Genomic DNA, 22253 nt, shown 5'->3' on the forward strand with positions numbered 1-22253 from the left:
TTGCTCCGGCCGCATGTCGCTCTTGCCCGTCGAGCTCGCTCTATTGGTTCTTGTTCGGGATGCGGCCGGCTCCCTCTCGGTGATTGGACAATCGCTGCAAGGCGCGGCGTTCGATTGGCTTCCCCCGCGGGCTGCTAGGATTGGCTCACGCTGTCTTCCCCGCTCCGCCTCCTCCTCCCGCCTCGGGGCACAACACGCCAGCGCGAGGACTTGTGCGTCAATCCAGATGCCTGTGTCGCCCTGATTGGGTATGCCCGCCCCCCTCTCGTAACCCAATTGGTCGGAGGGAGGAGCTAGGCTGATCAGGGGCGGGAAGTCGTCCGTCAAGTTTGGAGCCGTCTTCCATTGGTCGTGGGGGGACATTCTGCCCTGCAGTCATTGGCTGGTCCAGGAGTGGGTGGGGAAAGCGGAGGAAGGCATGGAGAGTGGGCGTTAAAGGCCGCGTACCTAATCGGAAACAGACAGGTGCCTTCAAAGCGGGGGCCAGGTTGAAGGCACCTGCCAATCAAGGCAGCCCCAGGGCGGAGCCAGGCAAGAGCGTCCACCCCTTCCCCTTCGTGGGCCCGGCTGTCGTTCATTTCTGTCCGTCCAACGATGTGACGAGTGGGCGGTACCCGCTCCTGTAAGCGTGTGAAACCGGGCATCGCAGGCAAGCTTGGGACCAGCGCGCATCCTTCCGCCTGCCTTGTGTCTTGGCCAGGCGGACCGGTCTCTCAGTTGCACGGCCCATCTTTGAAACTCAGAGGAAGGAAGAAAAGGAAGCAGAAGATAATGCCCCAAGTCACTGACATCACGCGTAGCTGCACTGGTTGGGAAGTGGCATGGAGTTTTTGGCCTTCCTCTGAATGGTGACGTGATTGTGGGACAGTAAGTCTCCTCCGCACCTCCGTTCGCTTGTTGTCGTGAGGACGCCGCAGAAGGTACAGATGGGATTCCGTCCCCCGCCCCCCCGCGCACCTCCCCCCACCATGATTGTCGCCTACTGGTCCTTCACATCTCAGCTCGGTGGTCTTCTGTTGGAGGGAAAACTTCCCTGACCTCCCGTTCTGAGCGGTCCCATGAGCCCTGTTCATTAGAACCTACTTTTGCGAGTATGCCATCCTTTTCCTAATGATTTGAGTCTTCTCTCTCAGTAGACCATTTGCAGAATGAATACATGGATGAATACGGGGAATGACTTGTGGTTAAGACTTGCTAGGTACCGGTGCTTCTGCAAACCAGGAGGCATTTGCCCTGGGCCACACAGTGGAGATGGGAAGTCAGGTCTGCCCAGCTCCTCTAGGAGGAGGAAACTAAGGAACTCCAGGGGAGATGCAGGTGAGAACACTGGAATCACCTTTGGCAAGGCAGGCACTGCTTTCAGGATCACCCAGGCCTGGGGAGTGAAGCCTAGGGATCTCTATTTCTACAAACTTCTTGGTTGATCACTAGAGTTGAAGAGTTATTGATCCATAACAGTCTTGTTATTCAACATGTGGTCCCTGGATAGAGTAATATTTTTAAGATGGCTTAAAAATCCCTTGGGGGTTTGTCAAATGCAAATTCTGATTCAGGAGGTCCCAGGCCCTGCTTTCTAAGATTCCCAGGTGATGGTGATGGCCCACCGTTCACACTTTGAGTAGCAAGGGTCTAGGGCAATGGTTCTCAAATTTGGCTGCACATTAGAAGCACCTGGGGGCTTAAAACAATTCAGATACTCAGGCCTTGCCCTAGACCGATTAAATCAAGAGTTTCTTGGGATGGGAACCAGACATGGTAATTGACTCTGAAGATGATTCGAACATGCTGCTAATCTGGTAGAGAACTTTCTAGAGTAGTAGTTTTCAAAATGTTAGTCCCTGCATTGGCAGCAATAAACACCACCTGGGAAGTTGTTAAAAAGGCATGTGTTTGAGCCCCACCATAGACTGTGTGCTTCCCTGGCGGCTCAGCAGGAAAGAATCATCTGTCAGTGCAGGAGACGCAGGTTCGATCCCTGAGGGGGGAAGATCCCCTGGTGAAGGTAATGGTCACCCACTCCAGTATTCTGGGATATCCCACAGATAAAGGAGCCTAGCGGGCTACAGCCCATGGGGTCACAAAGAGTCGGACATGACTGAGAGACTAAAAACACACACATACACATAGACCAGCTGAATCAAACTCCTTCCAGGTGATCCTGAAGCATACTAAACCTGGAGAAACTGTTCTAAGAGGATGCGGGACTGTCAGGCCAGGTGACTGGGATTCCTTGAGACTCCATCTCCGTGCCCCTGTCCACTGGTTCAACGGTTCAGTGTGGCCGGGGCGGGGACTCTGACAGGTGGCCCTTCCCTGGCAGACCCACAGGCAGAGGTCAGCAGAGGTCGTCACTTTCAAGCAAGGCTGATCTACACAGATCCAGGGTAAGTCTGGGAAGACAGTTCTGTGGCCTGGGGTTATCTGCCTTCAGAAAGAACCTCCCAGGTGTGCACACTCTTTCACGTGAGGGAGAGGAAGAGTACCCCTGGGATGAGGGGGAGACTGGGGTCCAGAGACACACAGAGCCCCGAGTGGTGACGGGGGAGCCCCGTGGAGAGAGATTTCAGCCAAGACCCAATGAGCTGGAGAGAGGCCCAAGGAGACACTGTGAGCTGGAGAGGCCTGGCTCCCCGTGGGGCTGCTCCTCCAGGGTGGCTGAGGATGGCTGACCTCACAGGTCAGCAAGTAGCTCTGAAGCCAGCTCCCAGCGCAGAGCAGGCGGCCCCTGGAGGCACAGCACTCTCCTTACCTGGCAGGTGCTTTCATAGTGCTGGGTGCCCCCCAGGGCAGGGCGCCTGTCTGCCCTGCACAAGCAGGGCTTGGCGCACCAGGGTGGGAGCGGGAAGTCCTCAGCCAACACTGGAGTAACAACAGTGCCCCCGTGACGGGGCCCTGAGGCTGAGCCCGGTGCTGAGTGCTTCCTGAGCATCTCTGTGTCCCCACGGGTGCGCCTGGCGATGTGAGTGGGGAGGCCTGCAGGGTGGAGACCAACCGTCCAAATGCCGCAAGCACCCAGGTGGCCTGTGCTGGAAGCTGGGGCCTCAGAATGAGCGCGGTTCTCGAAGGGGCCTGGAGATGGACAGGGCGCCCCTCGCCCCGGAACCGCACGAGGAGGAGGTGACAGGCCCAGGGTGGACCTGGGTTCTGCGGAGCCCAAGCTCTGCTCACCAGACCCCAGAGCGCTGACTCCTCAGCCACCCAGGTGGCTGACAAACGCTCACTCGCCAAGACTGGATCCTGATAACGTGCTTTTAATTACGTCCATTCCAAAGATACCTCCTTTCCCAGTTAAAGACGACGCGTGGTGAGGCCTGGCTGTGTGTCTGCAGAGGGGGCGGCGAGCTCCACACGGGGGCCAGCTCCTCCCAGGCCTCACTGGCCGTCACGCCACAGCGGCTGGCCTGGGGCGCTGCTCCCTGCTGGCAGCCCCAGGCCCTCTGGGCCCCGACCCCCTTGGGGGGGGGCCCCCGTGTCCCTCCGGCCAGTGATGGCCGGGCACCCCCCTCAGGTGGACGTGATGCCGCTCTTCTCGCCCTTGACCTTGAGGAACTCGGCCATGCTGGAGAAGTACTTCTGGTTGGCCTCCGCCACCTTCTTCTCTGCTGCTTGTGGGTTCACAATCTCCAGGCCCTGGGCAGGGGAGGGACATGGGGCGGGGTGGGGAGACGGCCTGGTCTCTAACAGCCTCCCAGTGAGGGAATTGTGGCGTGTCAGGGGCCCACAGCCCTTCCTGATGGGCCTGGGGTTCTGGGCAAGCATGCGGAGGGCATGCCAACCCCCAGGTCTCCCCTACCCTGGGAGATCCTCTGTGGTTCTGGGGGTGAGGCGAGCCGGGAGGACCTAGATCCCTGAATTTGTAACAAGTTCCCCAGGCGATTTTAAATACACCACCGTGTGAGAAAGGCTGATCCCGTTCAGTTCCTGAATGAGGACACCGAGTCCAAGAAGTAAGAAGTTTGCCCGCAGCCCCAGCTAGGACTTAACGACCTGCTCTGGGGGTCTGATGCGTGGCCGGCGTTGATTCAAGTGTCTCACACCCGGGGATTCGCATCTCGCTGAGGCTGCCTCTGGAGGCTCCGTCTCCCTAGTCCTTTCATCCCCAGCACTCTCCACCTCCCGACACACTATGTATCTTACTTGTCTGACCCCTGAGATAAACTCCTAGAGGGTAGAACTCCCTGGTGTGTGTCTGTCCACCTCAGCGCCTGCGACAGTGCCCCCGGAATTCAGCAGGCATCCCTCGGGTGGGAGCGGCTGGGCCTGCTCGGGGCCACAGAGACTCAGTGGTCCCTGCAAACCTCGCCGTGTGCTGGGAATCCCGATTCAACCTCAGGGGCTTCTTGGAGCCCCCCGCCCAAACCAATGGCAGCCCCAAAGTGGGGCACGTAAGGAAGCAGCAGCCCAGGATGGGGGAACATGGCCTTCCCCGGGCCTGCTGCCCCCAGAGAGCCAGTACCTGGAGTGGGGTGAAGGCCACGCTGGAGGCGGTTCCCGACGAGCGGTCGCGGATGGTGGACTTCCCACCGTACACCACGCTCTGTTTCTGCAGGGTCCGCTGCGGGGAGGGCAGGGCGCTCAGGGCTGTGGCCTGGGTCTGCACACCCGTGCCTGACCCCGTACCCCAGGCCCCGCCCCCATCCCCGGGACCCAGCCCGCACCTGCAACGTCTTGGAAATCCTGGCTTTGGTGGCCTCGTTCACCTGCGTCTGCCGCACCCGCCCGCTGCCCGACTTGCCCAGGTGGCCCAGGCTGAAACCCAGGTCCTCCTGGTAGGCGTCCTCCTCGATCTGGTGGAGGGGAGACGTCCAGGTGTCAGCCGCCCCTCAGTCAGCCCAGGGCTCCAACCCACCCGGGACTGCCTGGGCCCCGAGCGCAGGGAGCCTTGCTGGGGCCCCGGTGAGGAGCACGGGTCCTGTTACTACTGCTTGAGCTGAGGGGGAATGTGTGTGTGTCTGTGCCGTGTGAAGAACCGAAACAGTTTTCACTGATGACACGCGAGCTAGTTCCGGCAGGACCAGCGGGGTGATGCTTAGGTAGCAAAGGCCTGGCAGGGGTGGTGCCTGGGAAGCCCTGGACAGCAGGGTGGTGGGGTGGGGAAGGTGGGAGGTGAGCCTGGGGGCCTGTGCGGTCACGGAGATCCCTCTGGGGCTGGGAGAGAGTGGAAGCCAGGGGACCAGGGAAGAGGCTGAGGTGTTGCCATGGCCATAGGAGTGGAGGGGATGCAGGGGCGCGAGGTAGGGGGGTGTGACCTCTCCGAAGCTCATGCGGTTGGCCTGCTTCCGGATCTCTGTCAGCCCCAGCCGCTCCTTCATCTTGCGGTACCTGGGGCGGACCAGGGGGGTCAGCCGGGAAGGGGGGCCTCAGCCCTTCCCGCCCCGCCTGGTCCCCGGGCCCCACCTGCGGCCGCCTCTCTTCTTGCGCTGCCCATCAAGGGGCGCAGGCAGTGGCTTCACCTGCTTCACGGGAGGCGGCTCCTGCCACTTGTCAAACTTGCGCTCAATCTCGTCCTTCAGCTCGTAGCCCACCTGCGGAGTGTGGGCTGGGGTCCGGCAGCAGCTTCCATAGGCCTGGCCTGACCCCGCCCCAGCTCCTCTCAGGTCAGTAAGGGGGATGCCCTGGAGACCGCCACACCTGAGAATCCCTCTGGGCTCTTCCTTCAGGAAGGACCCCAGTTGGCCCCCATCAGCTCCTCTGAGGAGCCAGGCTCTCCCCAGGGTGCACAGGCTCAACGTGACACACCCTGTCCCACCAGCTCCCCCTCCCCGGGGCTCGCTGGGCTCCAGCCTGGCGCTGACCATCCGACTGCTTCAGACCCCATCCCCCAGTGTCCATGGGACTCGCCTGCTCTCTGCTCGCAGGTCCACATTAAACCCTCACCTCCTCAGAGCAGCCCTCCCGCCTTCCAGGTTCATCAGTCTAAGCTCCCTCGGCACCTCCATGACCTCCTCTCCCCACCGTCTCTACTCAGCACCCTGGATGCCCTGCATATTGACCAGCGTGTGTCTCCCCATCACCGCCCGCCCACAGCCAGAGTGGAGAAGCCACAGGGTAGGACTTTCGTCTGGCTGGGTCACTGCTGTATCCCGTGGTCAGAGAGGCCCAAACACTGTGCCAGGCTGGGTGCCTGGAAAACCATACTGCACGGGATGGACACGTCTCCTGTCACAGAACAGGCCTACCCAGGAAGATAGGCTGACGGGATAAATACCAGCTTAGGGGCAGAGCTGGCACAGGAGACAGACCTGGTGCGGCAAAGAAGTTCCTCCCCCACCCCAGGGTGTCCAGAGACCCCGATGCAGCTAAGACGTTCCTCCCCCACCCCAGGGTGTCCAGAGAGACACTCCGCTGCGGCAAAGAAGTTCCTCCCCTGCCCCAGGGTGTCCAGACAGACCCCGGTGCAGCAGAGAAGTTCCTCCCCCACCCCAAGGTGTCCAGTCACCCCGATGCAGCAGAGACGTTCCTCCCCCGCCCTAGGGTGTCTACTACCAACTGGTTCCTGTGAGCTCATCACTACCTGACAAGCGGAGCTCTGCAGGTGTGACTGGGTTGGGGATCTCGAAACGGGGAATGAGAGCTTAGTGGTGTGTGTGGGATCCCAGTGGGATCACCGGGGCCTTAAAGGGTCAGAGAAGAAGTGCAGGCAGGGGCAGAGCAGGGAGAGCATGCAGATGCTGTGCTGGCTCTGAAGATGGACGCAGGGGCCCCGAGCAGGGGGCGCGGTGGCCCTAGGAAGCTGGAAACGGCCGGGAGCGGCCCTCCCGAGCTCAAGCCTCCGGAGGAGCAAACTCAGCCAGCACCGCAGCTTCAGCTCGGGGAACCCCCGTGGGCTTCTGACCTACAGGACTCTAAGACCACAAACCCGTGTCCCTTTGGGCCACTGCACTTGAGGCCATCATCATGGCAGTGTGGGGGAGGGGACGCCGCTCTGGGTGGGGCCTGACGACACCCCCGCCCCCCAACCCTGTGAGTCCCCGTGCAGGGGCGTCTTCTGATGACTGCGCTCCTCGATGGACGACAGACAGGCCACAGATAGACCACAGACAAGCCACGAGGACGCCGATGCCGCCCTCACCTTCCCCTCCGTGCTCTCGTGGAAGCTGTCCACGCGAGCTGCCAGAGTACACTTGGCGGCCACCAGCCGGGCGGCTTTCCGCCGCAGATCCTGGGGCAACAGACAAGGAAGCAGGTCAGAGCGAGGCAGGAGCCTCAGAGCCCACGCTTCCCAGAACTGCCACCTTGCTGCCCTCTCTGCACGGCAGCCTCCACCTCCACTGCGGCTGTGGGCCTGCACTGATGCGTCACAGTAACCAGTGATCATCACTGGGGTCTTTTTCCACCTCCTCTCCCGTCTGCAGACGAACCAGGTCCAGTTCGCCCACGTACAGACGGAGAGACTGAGGCTCGGAGCTCAGGCTCCGTGCCCGGCAGGTGGGTGGCACTGGCAGAACCCCAGGCCAGCCCATCGCTCCGGCCTCCTTGCACCCGCCTGTGCGGCCCGCCCTCTGGCTCCCGACGCCTGCCGCCAGCAGTGACCCGGGGACCTAGGGGGCGCTCACCGGGGGCAGGGACTGCACGATGTCACTGTGGTAGATGTAGCCGGTGTGGGGCAGCACCGAGGTAGACGAGAAGCCCGACAGTGTCTTGCGCTGCGCCCCAAGCAGCATGATGTTGCAGGCGGGCATCTTGGAGAGGTTGGTCAGGCCGCCGGCCACCCCTGAGGCAGGAGGGGGGCAGGCATCAGTGGGATGGCAGGGGGGTCCGCCGAGCACTGCACCTTCACAAGAGTTTCCGGCTGCAGCTCTGAGGGGGCCCCGCCAGGGAGCATCAACGTGTCCCATCTTGGGAGGATTCAGAGGGGCTCCGAGAGGCGAAGCAACGTGCCGGAGGCTGCACAGTGAGCCCCTGGCGCACAAGGAACCTGACCCGTGTCTGGGAAGCCACGTGGCCTGCAGGTGCGGGCAACACCCCCGCTGGTCTCCAGGGTGGAAACCAAGGCGCGTGACATGGTTTGCCCAAAGATGTGAGGTCAGAGGTGGTGGGCAGTGGGGGAAGCAGGAGTTCATCCTTTCCGCAATCCTGCACACGCCTGCCTCACGGACAGAACTGTGTCCCCCACAAATTCACTCGCTGAAGTCCTAAGCCCCCAACATTTTAGAATCTGGAGACAGGGCCTTTACAGGGGTGAGCCAGGTGAGACGATGTCCCAGGCTGGACCCCCAACCATGAGGACAGGTGCCCTGATGGGAGGAGGAGACCGGGACACGGGGTGACCAGGAGAGGACACGCGAGCAGGGGCCGTCCACCCCCGAGGTGAGGCCGCGGAAGCACCCCACCCCAACACCCAGTGCCAGTCTATCCCGAGGACAGATCTCGCCGTCGAAGCCCCGCCTGCGGTGACTGACACGCTGCTTTATCACACATGTGCCCTGAAGTGTTCCTTGGCTGAAAGGACCAGGTGCCTGGGGGAGGCGGTGGGGGGCGCTCTGCAGCCGCAGAGAGCCCTGAGGAGGAACGGATGCACTCTATTCCTATCACGCTGCCAGGACCAGCACCCCCGTCTTGCGGGGAACCCTGGGGCGCAGAGAGCTGACCCATCACCAGGCAGCCCCGGGTCCCCGGCCCCCCCACTGGCCATGCCCCACCGCCCCTGCAGCTGCCGGGCCCCAGCTCTGCCGGCCGCCACACTGGTCTGCGATCTCCGGACAGACAAGCGGGTGGGGGTGGTGGCCGCGTGCTGGGCCCCAGGACGTGTAGAACACCCCCCGATTCGCAAGAAAGGGACAGGCCTCCCCGAAGTCACGGGTGCAGGGCCCGGCCTCACCCATGATCTTGGCGGCGGTGGAGGCCCCGATGATGATGGAGAGGTTGGGGGCGATGAAGGACATCCGCGACTCCACGTACTCGTAGATGCGGTGCTTGGAGGCGTTGAGCTCCAGCGCCATGTCGCAGGCCTCCTCCAGCCGCTCCAGCTCCTCCTCCGACAGCTGCTGCCTGCAGGGTGGGGGTGCAGCTGGGGCACACCGAATGACCCTGACCTCCGGGGGTCCTGTCCTGAGTGCTGAGGGGCCCCACCCTCCCCGCCAGCCCCGAGGCCTGGAAGCGAAGCAGCCCGTGGCGGCACATCCCTGCCGCTTTCCCTTCTCTGCCCGGGGGAGGCAAGCTGGCCCAGGCCAGGCTGCAGCCGGGCTCTTCGCAGGTGTTCCCTCTTTCTGAAACGCTCCCTTCAGCTCCCTGGACCCTGCAGGCCTGGCCTTGCCGACCAGCCAGGCCCCTGTCCACCTGCTCCCCAGGAGCACCGTCACCAGCTGCCGTCGACCCTGCCCATTCACGGCTTGTCCGGTCAGAGCCCTGCTGTGGGGTGATACGCCTCTGCCCTTCTCTCAGGCCCGCCACAGACACTGAGGGGCAGGGGGAGACCCCGCGTGCCCCTCGTTAGGGGATGCCACTTCTAATTACAGGCCTGCCCTCCGCCGCACCCCTCAGGACCACAGGCTCTGGGGGGAGGCTGGCTTCCCACTGCCGGGGACCCCGGGCCCAGAGCCCGGCTTGCAGGAGGTGCTTGGCGAACACGTGGCAGTGCAGGGACCAGTCCTCCTGACCCCGATACCCGTGCCGCGGGGGCCCCACGACCAACAGCTGTCAGACGGGCCTGCTGGGTACGCACCCCTGGGTGGTGGAGGCAGTGACGCTGACGACCATGATGGTGGCGTTGGTCAGGATCTGCTGCAGGTTCTCATTGTTCTTGCATTTGTCCAGGCTGTTGCCCAGCTCCTGGGGGAGGAGGGGGTAAGGGGGGGAGGCCCAGGGATTCAGGAGGCTCTAGAACCTCTCCTGCAGGGACAGTGGCCGCCCCCGTCTACCCCTAGTTCCCACAACCCCGCGGCTCAAAGCATCTGCACTGTCTGCCCCAGATGGGCTCACCCGGAAGCAGACAGTCCACCTGCGGAGGACTGGCTGCCGCCACAGGCCTGCTGCCCGTGTCCACTCCGAGTGCGGTCTGACCGCGTCTCCTCCCCACCCCCATCTGCTCGACTCTCGCGGGAGCCTGGGTGCTGGGTGGTGTCCCACCTTCACATGCCTGACCCTCCCGTAGGGACCTTCCCCTCAGACCCAGAGCCTCGGGGGCCAGATTGACTTGATGACGTCTTACACCTGCCTCTTCCCTCTCCCTGAACGCTCCAGGGCCTGTTGCCATCTTGGGGTCTTGGCTTCCCCCGATCTCTGCTCCCTGTTCCCATCCTGCCTCTGGCCTAGAGCTGAGTGACCCCCCAGCTCAGACCCAGAGGGTCCAAGAGCAGGGCGCTCTCAACAGGCGTGGTGGCTGGGGGCCCCTCCTCTGCACTCACCTTGACAGTGCGGATGTAATCCAGGGCGTTGGGGACCAGGGACTCCAGCTCGGGGAATCGCTTTGAGTACTTATCCCGGATGAACTTGTGGATGATGTCTGGGGGCACAGGGCGGGCAGGAGCCTGATGAGGGGCAGGCAGATGCCGCGGGCTCCCCCAGCACCCATCTGCCCTTCGTCCTGCAGTGAGGGAGCCCCTCCTGGCAGCTGGGTTCACAGACACACAGCACAAAGGCTGCCCCTACTGCTGGCTGCGGCCGTGTAGATCAGTTCTGGTCCATAAGGCGTGAGAGCAAGTCACACGGGCAACTTCCAGGTCACTCTTTTAAAGGAAAAAATGTGCCCTCCTCCTCTTCTCTCCTGATTTTTTTTTGCTGATGGGGATGTAGAGGTGATGGCTGGAGGTAGGTAGTCACTTTGTACCACGAAACAGGTGACAGATCAGTAAGACTCAGACAGCCTGGGCTCCTCATCCAGACTTTCCCATGAGAGGAAAATAAACTTCCTTCTCATGTCACCATTCTGTTCAGTAGCTGAACCTATGTTTGAGCTAATACAGGGGCTTAGGGGCAAGACCCTGGGCAAGGCCAGCAGGGACGGTGGCCTGGGATCCTGCCCGCCCCTCAAATGGGGACGGGAGAGGCTGTGGGGGACACCAGGCAGGGCTGTTTCTGCTTGCCCTCCCAGTGCTCACTCAGCTCGTTCTCGATCTTCACTGGTTGCCCTTCCCAGTACTCACTGAGCTCATTCTCGATCTCTACTGTTAGGTTGTTGGCATCTACGATGACCCGATACTCAGGGGCCGCCTCCACCGGTCCCATCACTGTGGGGACGAGAAATAGCTTGGTATGGGTGTGTGTCTAAGCACCCACCCCTTCCCAGGTCCCAGCTGGGTGAGGCCAGGGATGTGGCTGGAGCGGGGCACAGAGGGGCTGAAGAAGAAACTAGGGAACAGGTTTGCATGTCTGCAAACCTCCCGTCTTTCCATCCCGGCCAGTCTAGATTTGACCTTATCTCTCCCTGGAACTAAACCCTCTCGGGGCTCCCTGAGGACTAGAAGCCATACTCCCCAGAATAATGTCTGAGGGCTCCTGAAAGGCTGGAAGCTTGAGGGTGGGGAGAACCAGCACTGTGTCTGTTCCCTAAGCTGCACCCTGGGGTGCCTGGCCCACGGCTCCCTCTCCTGGTACAGCTCTTCCTCCAGTCTGTTCCTGTCTCTTCACGCTCTGATCACGACAGTGGCGACAGTATTGTCACGAGTGGAAGGGGAGAAGGCACCTTCTGAAGCTTTGGCCTGCTTGCTGATGTACTCCTCAATCTTCATCATGATCTCGGCAAACTGTGCGGGGAGGAGAGCAGAGTCAGAGCCCAGGTCCCACCAGGAAAAGGGGGCTGCTGCCCGCATCGGCATGCCTGGGACCTCCGCTTACCATCTTGCTGTCCCACAGCTTGGCGATGCTCTTGACTGAGTCCCCGGAAAGATCCAGCTGGGTCTCCTCCTGCACATCCTCGATGGCTGGCTCCTCCTCCTCCTCCCCATAGCTTCCTCCCTCCTCCTCTTCTGCTGCCTCCTCGAGGTCGGCCAGGAGCTCATCAGCCAGAGACATCCTGAGGCCTGTAGGGAGGAAGGGCAGGGCTCCCCCTCACTATGGGGAGTGGGGCTCCCCCGGCCAGAAGGCCCTGGTCCTTCTTGATCAACCCCACTTGCACGCAGGCACCGCAGGGACAAGGTACGTTCATTTGCTTTGCTCTCTGGCTCCTAACGGTGCCTGGCACATCACAGATGCTCAACAAACACCTGCTGAGTGTGAAGCCACCTCCCAGAACCAGGTGGTCTCCAGTCACAGCTCACCCTTCCCAGCCTCACTTCACTGGACAAGACACCGCACAGCCTCACACCAATGTCTCTAAGACTTATTAGGAAAAAGCACACCCCCTCCTCTTAATGAGATACAACCTCTTCTTACATCCTCCTTTTCTTCCACCCATTGCAGAGGCCCCACCCCACCAATAGCTGGGCCCCAAATGGGTGATAGATATCCTGAAATAATGGTCTCCTCAGATGTCAGGACAGCCAGGCAGGGCCTAAAATGTCCAGAGCCTGAAGGCCAATCACCTCAGGCACGGAGCAGCACCTCATCCAGCCGGGGGAGCTGTACAGACTGTTTTTGTAAAGCCCACGCAAAGCACCATTCTACAAGGTACAATCCCCTCACTCTGTCCTCCCCAATGCTTTTTTTTTTTTTTCAAATAAGAAATTGCTCCTTCCTCCCGTTCTTTTTCAGTAAGACATATGTATCATATACATGCTACTATACAGAAAATAGGTAACCAACAAAGACACGCTGTATAGCACAGGGGACTCTACTGAGTATCTTCTAATAATCTATAAGGGAAAAGAGGGACTGACAGTGGTTGAGACTCTGAGCAGACACTGCAGGGGGAGTGGGTGTGATCCCTGGTCAGGGAACCAAGACCCCACATGCCCTGCAGCTGGGCCAATAAAACAGAAACACAACACTGTCAATCAACTATACTCCAAAAAAAAAAAAAAAGATAAAGTTTCAAAAAAGCTTCAGGGAGTTCCCCAGCGGTCCAGTGGTGAGCACTTGGTGCTTACGCTGCCATTGGCCCGGATCTGTCTGTTTCCTGTATCTCCACCACCTAACAAAACATCTAGCATATGGTAGGTATTCAAGATATACTGGGCAAAGGAATGAATAAGTGACTTAAATCCTTATGCTAACCACGTCTGGTTTTCTTTCTCCAGTCTCTGAATATATTATTTTTTTCATTCCTAACGCAGGGACACAAACAATATTTCTTGCAGCGTGGATCTTCCCTGACTCCAAGACTGAATCCTATTCTGTTGCTATACAATTTATGAACCAGTTTGTTTACTTCAACACTTGAAATTCTCTAAACTTCTGACATTTTGTTTGATGTCCACCTTCCCTATTAAGCTAAGAGTTCCATGAAAACAGAGACCGTGTCCATTTTCAGCGCCCAGCTTAGCACCTGGCACGGAGTAGGTGCCACGACCTCGCCTGACACCAGCCCACCTTCCTAGCCTCAGCCTCTGCCCCTATCCCCTATACCCCACGAGTCCTCACATTTCTTTCTCTTACCCACTTCTTCCCCTCGCTTTAGGTCTTCATACCCTCCCTTTTTTACCAGCTCAACACCTCCTTATCTTCAGTTCTCGTCTTCTATTCCAGCTCCAGAGTAGATAGCTTGCTTGGTAATACACACAGCACACGCCCTGTGTGTACCCTAAGGCGCATCACACATTACTTATTCAAGTAATGATTTGATTAAACCTGTTTCTCCAGGCACCACCATGCAAAGCACTAAGACACCCAGGAACGGTTTTCCTGCTCCCGCTAAAACCCCAGAGATGTAACCCTGAAGGCGCTCTGAGACCCTTGGGTAGTCGGTCTACGAATGCCCGCCCTTTCTCTTTGGATACTTCCTCCCCCCAGGCCCAGGGACTTCCCTGGTGGCTCAGATGGTAAAGCATCTGCCTACAATGCGGGAGACCTGGGTTCGATCCCTGGGTTGGGAAGATCCTCTGGAGAAGGAAATGGCAACCCACTCCAGTACCCCTGCCTGGAAAATCCCATGGACGGAGGAGTGTGGTAGACTACAGTCCATGGGGTCGCAAAGAGTCGGACACGACTGAGCGACTTTCACTTTCACTCCCTCCCCTCCCCCCCCCGGCCCGGGAATCCGACCTCTAGCTCTTCCCCCGTCTCCATCACGCTCACCTCTTCCCTCCTCACTCCACGGTCTCTAGGAAGATAGCTTCCAAACAGCGCTCGACGCTCACTGATGACGTCTCACCCTCGCGCCCTCGTCGAGGCAAAGCTGCGCTTTGATTGGCCACCGCCCCTCGTCTTTCCTGAAGCGTTTGGAACAACTTTATTAGCACCTGAAGCTAGGCGGAGAAGGGGTGAGCAGGCCGAAAGGAGAGGCGCCTTATCCAGCTCGCGGCCCGCTGTGAACTGAGCCCGATAAACAGACTCGCCGCAGCCTCGCGACAGGGTGTCAGGATAAGAATAAAGGGCAACTGAGACGAACGGTGGAGGCGTTCAATGAGAAAGCAAGGCTTAATTTAAGCCGGGAGTCGGGGTGGAGGTGGAAAGGTTACGGAGCGGAACCGGAAATAGGAAACTACCGCTCCCAGAAGGCGTGGCGGCAGAGTCCCGGATGTTGGAGCCGCGTAGCCTGACGGGACGGGTAGTTTTGCGAACCACTTAACCTACGGAGATTGCCGAGGTTGGAAGTTCTGGGGCCTGGGGCTCCCCGAGCAGGAGAGATGGAACTGGAGCAGAGAGAGGGGTGAGTGATTTTGAGGAAAACTTCGAATTTCAAGAGACATTGTAGCTGCCTGATAGCAGTCTGCGCTGAGGACTGACGCGGGGGTGCAGTTCCTTAGCTTAGGGTCAGGGGTCTGTACTCGAGCAGGATGCATCCTGAGGCAGAAGGCTGCGGGTCTGGCGGAGGCCGGGACCCCTGGGTCTGGGTGAAGGGTTGGGGCTTGAGCTGTCCAGTGAAGAGATCTGGATTCTGGGAAGGGGTGGGCTGGGAGCCTGGACTTCTGAATCCTGGGAAGGGGTGGGCCAGGGGCCTGGACTCCTTCCAAGGCCTCAACGAGGAGGGATTAGGAGACGGGGCGTCGGGGTCCCTGAGCCCCCCCCGACCTTACAGGACCATGGCCGCCGTGGGCTTCGAGGAGTTCTCGGCGCCGCCAGGCTCGGAGTTGGCGCTGCCTCCGCTCTTCGGTGGTCACATCCTGGAGAGCGAGCTTGAGACCGAAGTGGAGTTTGTGTCCGGGGGTCTGGGCGGCTCCGGGCTCCGGGAGCGAGATGAAGAGGAAGAGGCAGCCCGGGGCCGTCGGCGGCGCCAGAGGGAACTAAATCGCAGGAAGTACCAGGCGCTGGGTCGGCGCTGCCGGGAGATCGAGCAGGTAGGTGAGTGTGGATCCCCCTCTTTGGGGCTCCTCTGGCCTGAGTTAGTAATCCTTCCCAGTGTCTGCCTGTCTAGGTACCCAGCTTTCCTTGCCCAGGTAAATGAACCTTCCGTCTACTCATTCATTCATTATTTAGCACCTAGAGTGTGTCCGGCACCCTGCAAGGCACCTTGGAGGGCTGTCTCCTCTAGGAGCTTCATTTGACAGCACAAAGCAGCTCACTGCTAACCCACTGATCTGACTTTTCAGATCTCACACCCCTGACATCATTTACTCAGGTCCTGTCCGTTCTGCCTCTCCGATCTCTCTCAGCTCTTCCTCCATCCCCACAGCCTTTGCCAAGACTCAGGTTCTTTCCGCTGAATCACTGCGTTAGCCTCCTTGGTGAGAATGAGTATGGAGTAGGAAGCCGGGCCCAGATCTTGAAAGGCCATGAATATGATAGCAAGAAGTTTGGATTTTTTTCTTTTTTGAGAGTAAAGGGAGCGATCAAAAGGTTTCAGATAGGAAGGAACAGGGTCAGGTCCGGGTGTTTGAAAGACTGTCTGTCTTTGGTTGGACTCATTTGCTAGGGCTGCTGTATCAAGAACCACAGACGGGTGGCTCAGTAACAGAAATGTACTGTCACAGGGTCTGGAGACTAGAAGTCCGGGATTGAGGTGTCAGGAGTGTTGGTTCACCCTGAGAGCTGTGAGCGAGAATCTGCTATCTGTTCTGGGCACCCTCCCTGGCTTCCAGTGGCTTGCTGGGGATCTTTCACGTTCCTTGGCTTGTCGATCTCGGCTTTCAGAATCACATGGCGTTCTTCCTGTGCTCTGTGTGTGTGTGACTGTCCCGCCATACTGGATTAGGACCCACTCTATAATAGCCTCATTTAGCCTGATTACCTTTGTGAAGAGCTTGTGTCCAAATAAGGCCACATTCTGAGGTCCTGGGAATTAGGACTCCAACACACCACTTTTTGGGGACAAAGAGTCGGACACGACTTAGCAATTAAACAACAAAAATCCAGCCTATGACAGTGGTGTTGGGTGAGTTCTGGAAGAGGGGGGCAGCTAGTGTAGTGGCCCAGGCAGGAGAGGAGGAGGCCTGCACTCGGGTAGGAGCAGAGGAGAAGAGGAGGCAGGGATGACAGAGAACTAACAGGGGAGTGAGGTTTGAGCCGAGGCTTAGGGTAAGCAGGAGCACGGCAAGCTGGAGAAGTACGTTAGGAACTTCACTAGCGCAGGGTTTGCTCAGGACTGGAGAGGCACTTGGTTTGATGGGGATGTTGGGGGAGGGGATTTGAAGGCCAGGCTGAAGGCAGCAGGACCAGTGGAAGTGCTTGGAGCAGGGTCAGCTCTGGACATTAAATTACATACATTCCTCTGAAGTGCATGAAGGTTGAACCTATGCATACCCTGTGGCCAGCAGTCCCAGTCCTTCATAAATACGCAGAAGACACACAAGACAAATGCGCCCCACCAGCAGTTACCAGACATTCCTAGAAGTACTCTTTGTAACATGGTTTTATGTATGTGTATAGATAGGAAGTTGGTAATGTAAGTATGAGTGAGTGAGTGAAAGTCGCTCAGTCATGTCCTACTCTTTGCGACCCCATGGACTATACAGTCCATGGAATTCTCCAGGCCAGAATACTGGAGTGGGTGGCCTTTCCCTTCTTCAGGGGATCTTCCCAACCCAGGGATCCAACCCAGGTCTCCCACATTGCAGGCGGATTCTTTACCAGCTGAGCCACCAGGGAAGCCCTAATACAAGTATTCAGTTCAGTTCAGTTCAGTCCCTCAGTCGTGTCCGCCTCTTTGCGACCCCACGAACTGCCGCATGCCAGGCCTCCCTGTCCATCACCAACTCTTGGAGTTTATTCAAACTCATGTCCATTGAGTCGGTGATGCCATCTAGCCATCTCATCCTCTGTCATCCCCTTCTCTTCCTGCCCCCAATCCCTCCCAGCATCAGAATCTTTTGCAATGAGTCAACTCTTCGCATGAGGTGGCCAAAGTACTGCAGTTTCAGCTTCAGCATCAGTCCTTCCAAAGAACACCCAGGACTGATCTCCTTTAGAATGGACTGGTTGGCTCTCCTTGCAGTCCAAGGGACTCTCAGAAGTCTTCTCCAACACCACAGTTCAAAAGCATCAATTCTTCAGCACTCAGCTTTCTTCACAGTCCAACTCTCACATCCATACATGACCACTGGAAAAACCATAGCCTTGATTAGACAGACCTTTGTTGGCAAAGTAATGCCTCTGCGTTTTAATATGCTATCTAGGTTGGTCATAATGTTCCTTCCAAGGAGTAAGCATCTTTTAATTTCATGGCTGCAGTCACCATCTGCAGTGATTCTGGGGCCCCAAAAAATAAAGTCTGACACTGTTTCCCCATCTATTCCCCATGAAGTGATGGGACCAGATGCCATGATCTTAGTTTTCTGAATGTTGACCTTTAAGCCAACTTTTTCACTCTCCTCTTTCACTTTCATCAAGAGGCTTTTTAGTTCCTCTTCACTTTCTGCCATAAGGGTGGTGTCATCTGCGTATCTGAGGTTATTGATATTTCTCCCAGCAATCTTGATTCCAGCTTGTGCTTCTTCCAGCCCAGCGTTTCTCATGATGTACTCTGTATATAAGTTAAATGAGCAGGGTGTCAATATGCAGCCTTGACGTACTCCTTTTCCTATTTGGAACCAGTCTGTTCCATGTCCAGTTCTAACTGTTGCTTCCTGACCTGCATATAGGTTTCTCAAGAGGCAGGTCAGATGGTCTGGTATTCCCATCTCTTTCAGAATTTTCCAGTTTATTGTGATCCACACAGTCAAAGGCTTTGGCATAGTCAATAAAGGAGAAATAGATGTTTTTCTGGAACTCTCTTGCTTTTTTGATGATTCAGCGAATGTTGGCAATTTGATCTCTGGTTCCTCTGCCTTTTCTAAAGCCAGCCTTAACATCTGGAAGTTCATGGTTAATGTATTGCTGAAGCCTGGCTTGGAGAATTTTGAGCATTACTTTACTAGCGTGTGAGATGATTGCAACTGTGCAGTAGTTTGAGCATTCTTTGGCACTGCCTTTCTTTGGGACTGGAATGAAAACTGACCTCTTCCAGTCCTGTGGCCACTGCTGAGCTTTCCAAATTTGCTGGCATGCACTGGAGAAGGAAATGGCAACCCACTCCAGTATTCTTGCCTAGAGAATCCCAGGGATGGGGGAGCCTGGTGGGCTGCTGTCTATGGGGTTGCACAGAGTCGGACACGACTGAAGCGACTTAGCAGCAACAGCTGGCATATTGAGTGCAGCACTTTCACAGCATCATCTTCCAGGATTTGAAATAGCTCAACTGGAATTCCATCACCTCCACTAGCTTTGTTCGTAGTGATGCTAAGGCCCACTTGACTTCACATTCCAGGATGTCTGGCATGATACCTAATATAAGTACACATAATATATATAAACCAGATCCATTTATTTTTATTATTGTTGTTGTTTAGTTGCTCAGTCGTGTCCAAGTCTCTGTGACCTCATGGGCTGTAGCCCGCCAGGCTCTGTCCATGGGATTCTCTAGGCAGAATACTGGGGTGGGTTGCTGTGCCCTCCTCCAGGAGATCTTCCCAACCCGGGGATCGAACCCACGTCTCCTGCGTTGGCAGGCGGGTTCTTGACTGCTGGGCCACCTGGGAATATTTCTGACCAGGAGGCTTTCGGCTCCGCTCCATCCTTCAGCTCCCCTCAACCTCTCTTCTCTCCACGACCACGAGACTCTTTTCTCTCCCAGTGATTTCAAGGCTCCTTGTGTCCTTCTGTTCAGAGTCTTTCAGTGCAAGGGTGGCGCTGGCAGAGTGAGCACTCTCCCGAGAACACCCACTCTATGCCAGGCTGGGAACCTTCAGCCCATGGCCCCCTGCCCTCCCGCCAAGCAGCAGCAGGTATCCCGAGCCCTGTTTAACAGCTGGATGCTGGGTTCCAGAGAGACTCACCATTTGCTCAAACGGAGCTGCGCTTGAACCTCTGCTCTTAGCCCAACCCCAACCAGGAGTAAGTTACGTTATTACTCTTTGACCAGTGCAGAAACTTGAGACTCAGAGAGGTTAAGAACTTACCCAAGGCCACACAGCTGAGAAGGGCAGCTTGGTATTCGAACCTAGGTCCTTCTGACCCAGGAGCAGTCCAGTCCACGCATCTCCCGTGACGGCCCTACCTAAAGCAGCCACCTCCTGCCCTAATCTCCAGCCTGTCTCCTGGTTTGGAGTCCTTGAAACACTATCACTCTGTGAACAAGTCCTCTGGTTGGCAGGGTTTAGGGAGCACCCCCCTGCCAGGCTCTGCTCCAGGCCCTGGGGACAGGGGCACAGACCTCAGCCCATTGGAGCTTCTGTGCTGGCGGCGGAGACACTGAGGACACTGAGTAGAGACAGAGGCTGGAAGGCGGCGGAAAAGCGGAGCTGAGTGGGGCGGACCTGGGGCTCTGGCGTGGGAAGTGGGGGAGGCCTAAGCAGGGGGCCTTTGACGCAGGTGTTTTTCTTTTTTTTGGCCACATTGTGAGGCACGTGGGATCTTAGTTCCCTGAGCAGGGATCGAACCTGTGCCCCCTGCCATGGAAGTGCAGAGTCTAACCTCTGGACCTTCAGGGAGGTCCCTGAGCACAGTCTGAAGGAAGTGAGCCTCATAGACACCTGGGGAGGAGTGCGCTGAGTGCCCCCAGGCCTGGCCCGTGCCAGGGGACTCGAGTGTGAGCGGAGTGGACCAGGCAGTGGAACAGGAGAGGCAGTGAGCAGGGAAGCGGCACACACACGGGCCCTGGAGGCCCCGGCCAGTATCCCTGGTGCCCAGGGGCCCCACTCACCGTGCTGATCTCAGAGCCCGGCTGATGTGTGCTTTCTCCACCTCCCCGCAGGTGAACGAGCGGGTCCTGAACAGGCTCCACCAGGTGCAGAGAATAACTCGGAGACTCCAGCAGGAACGGAGGTAACACCCTTGGGGCCTGCGTCTCACGTCTCAGCCTCTGTCCCCACCATCTCCGGTCGGGCCTGGGCAGCAAGCTGAGTCCCAGGCCTGGGGCGGCGGGTGTGCCCCCAATGAATGGGGTGGGCGGAGTGCAAGAGACCAGCCCGAGGGTCACAGACCCAGCCTTGAGCCCTGGTCCTGGAGGACCTGGTCCTGGGTGCCTCCAGGCCAGCCACACCCTTGTCTGAGCACTAGGCCACCATCAAGGGAGGGTAATGCCCGGATCACAGGCTGCTGAGGAGACATCGAGACAGGGCAATGCCAGGATCATAGGGCTGCTGAGAACTGAATGGGAGCCCTCGGGGCATGAACTCTTCGAATTAATTCACGTGAAGTGAAAAACGTAGCTCCTCGGTGGCCCTTGCCACTCTCATGGTTAGTGGTAACCGACCAAGTTCATTAAGAAGTGAAATTAAAAATTCACTCCCTCAGTCACACGAGCCTCATTTCACATGCCGGGTAACCATTTGGTTCTGATTTTCAGCGCAACTAAATAAAAATAAGCAGAATCTACCATTTCCGCGCGTCAGTCACTCACTCTCAATGCATGCCAGGTGCCCGAGGAGAGGACAGGTGGCAGAGGCTTCTGTAGCCGACAGCCTCAAGAGCAGCTGCCATGTGCTGAGAGGAGAGGTGCATGGAAGAGGCTCCGCCCAGGCGCTGGCTTATGGGGACCATCTGGTCAGAGCTCAGAAGAGACAGAAAACCAAAAAGCTTGTGGGAGCAGAGAGCAGGAAGAGAAGGCAGGGTCATGAGTGAGGGCCCTGGGCCCGCCTCCTAGCTACCAATGAAAATGACAATGTATGTTTGACCAGTTACTGAGTCGACACCCCACCGGGCCTGTGGCACCATCGTGAGCTACTGTGCCACTGTCTGCAGGCTGCCCCGGTGCGGGGGTCACACCCCGGGGTTCCAGAGCAGGAGCTGAGGTGCAGAGGTCCCCCTGTCCTGCCCCGAGTCCACTGGGCACCCGGGTGTCTCAGATCTTCAGGGTCAGAGCTGCGCTGCATCCCCTTCCCGCCTGCCGGGCAGAAGGTAAAGCGGCTCCCCTGACGGCTTCTCTGCAGGTTCCTCATGAGAGTGCTGGACTCCTACGGCGATGACTACCGCTCCAGCCAGTTCACCATCGTGCTGGAGGTGAGCTGGGGTTGCGGGCAGGTAGGCGGGCCTGGAGCCCGGGACATGGCCTTCACCTGCCCCCTCTCCCGTCTGCCAGGATGAGGGCAGCCAGGGCACAGATGCCCCCACCCCCGGCAATGCAGAGAACGAGCCTCCAGATAAAGAGGGGCTGTCCCCACCTCGGAGGACGCCCGCACCCCCGGAGCCAGGCAGCCCGGCCCCCGGTGAGGGGCCCAGCGGGAGGAAGAGGCGGCGAGCACCCCGCGACACCCGGCGAGTCGGGGCTGCGCTGACCCCGGAACTGGCCCCGGTGAGGGGGGCTGGGGGGAAGGGAGAGGGGTGCAGGGGGAGCGGGGGCCACAGGGGAAGCAGGGAAAGGCCAGGCTGGGACGGCTGGGGAGAGAGGGCCTTGCAAGGAGGAGGAAAGGGGTGAGGCTGGCCTGGGAAGGAGAAAGAGCTGGAAAATGCCAGGTGGGGGTGGAGAAGGAAGACGTGGAGGAGGTTCTGGAGAGAAGGACAGATACCCGGGCGGGCTGGCAGCAGAGCAGGGAGAGGGGGTGGGGGCAGCTCTGGGGAGCATGTACGGGGACACGTGTACGGGCCCACCTCCTGTGGGCCGTCGGGCCAGGGCCTCCTCACGCCCCACTCTCATCTCCCCCAGATCAAGGTTGAGGAAGACTTTGGCTTTGAAGCGGACGAGGCCCTCGACTCAAGCTGGGTTTCTCGGGGGCCAGACAAACTGCTGCCCTACCCCACCCTAGCCAGCCCCCCCTTTGACTAACTCACTCCCCCCCAATAAACTAGCCCCCACTCTCGCCTTG

General features: G+C 58.4%; 2 protein-coding genes and 1 long non-coding RNA gene across 7 annotated transcripts; 2 read left to right on the forward strand and 1 right to left on the reverse strand.

The window, feature by feature from the left end:
- The first annotated feature begins 13 nt into the window (after positions 1–13).
- Positions 14–3144, forward strand: LOC101905303 (uncharacterized). 5 transcript variants are annotated; one of them, XR_813019.4, is made up of 4 exons: positions 14–248; positions 701–1317; positions 2153–2216; positions 2321–3144. It is a non-coding gene; the product is annotated as an uncharacterized lncRNA (long non-coding RNA). The 5 variants fall into 5 exon arrangements; XR_009491471.1 differs by having other exon boundaries at positions 701–2216; XR_009491469.1 differs by having other exon boundaries at positions 2153–3144.
- An 86-nt stretch (positions 3145–3230) lies between these two features.
- On the reverse strand, positions 3231–14651 carry PRPF31 (pre-mRNA processing factor 31). Its single transcript, NM_001206285.2, has 14 exons — positions 14113–14651; positions 11776–11960; positions 11624–11684; positions 11085–11168; positions 10347–10444; positions 9665–9771; positions 8822–8991; positions 7557–7714; positions 7073–7162; positions 5398–5525; positions 5250–5322; positions 4659–4787; positions 4457–4555; positions 3231–3630 (listed from the first exon to the last, which is right to left on the reverse strand). Exons 2-14 carry the CDS (start codon positions 11950–11952, stop codon positions 3505–3507), a joined length of 1500 nt encoding a protein of 499 aa, NP_001193214.1. The 5' UTR covers positions 11953–11960; positions 14113–14651; the 3' UTR covers positions 3231–3504.
- TFPT (TCF3 fusion partner) lies at positions 14604–22247 on the forward strand. The gene is made up of 6 exons (NM_001075274.2): positions 14604–14686; positions 15056–15314; positions 20204–20274; positions 21381–21450; positions 21530–21742; positions 22094–22247. Exons 1-6 carry the CDS (start codon positions 14664–14666, stop codon positions 22211–22213), a joined length of 756 nt encoding a protein of 251 aa, NP_001068742.1. The 5' UTR covers positions 14604–14663; the 3' UTR covers positions 22214–22247.
- Positions 22248–22253: the final 6 nt, after the last annotated feature.

This window comes from Bos taurus, chromosome 18 (assembly GCF_002263795.3).
Source record: "Bos taurus isolate L1 Dominette 01449 registration number 42190680 breed Hereford chromosome 18, ARS-UCD2.0, whole genome shotgun sequence".
NCBI classification, from domain to species: domain Eukaryota; kingdom Metazoa; phylum Chordata; class Mammalia; order Artiodactyla; family Bovidae; genus Bos; species Bos taurus.

What these genes read in the sequence shown, in the direction of transcription:
- PRPF31 (NM_001206285.2), bottom strand. Translation starts at nt 11,952, where the DNA reads ATGTCTCTGGCTGATGAGCTCCTGGCCGACCTCGAGGAGGCAGCAGAA. An exon ending in ACGAGAGCACGGAGGGGAAG is followed by an intron (nt 5,526 to 7,072) that starts GTGAGGGCGGCA and finishes CACACTCCGCAG; the next exon opens with GTGGGCTACGAGCTGAAGGA. An exon ending in TGGCCTTCACCCCACTCCAG is followed by an intron (nt 3,631 to 4,456) that starts GTACTGGCTCTC and finishes TCCCCTGCCCAG; the next exon opens with GGCCTGGAGATTGTGAACCC.
- TFPT (NM_001075274.2), top strand. Translation starts at nt 14,664, where the DNA reads ATGGAACTGGAGCAGAGAGAGGG. An exon ending in GCTGCCGGGAGATCGAGCAG is followed by an intron (nt 15,315 to 20,203) that starts GTAGGTGAGTGT and finishes ACCTCCCCGCAG; the next exon opens with GTGAACGAGCGGGTCCTGAA. An exon ending in TGACCCCGGAACTGGCCCCG is followed by an intron (nt 21,743 to 22,093) that starts GTGAGGGGGGCT and finishes CATCTCCCCCAG; the next exon opens with ATCAAGGTTGAGGAAGACTT.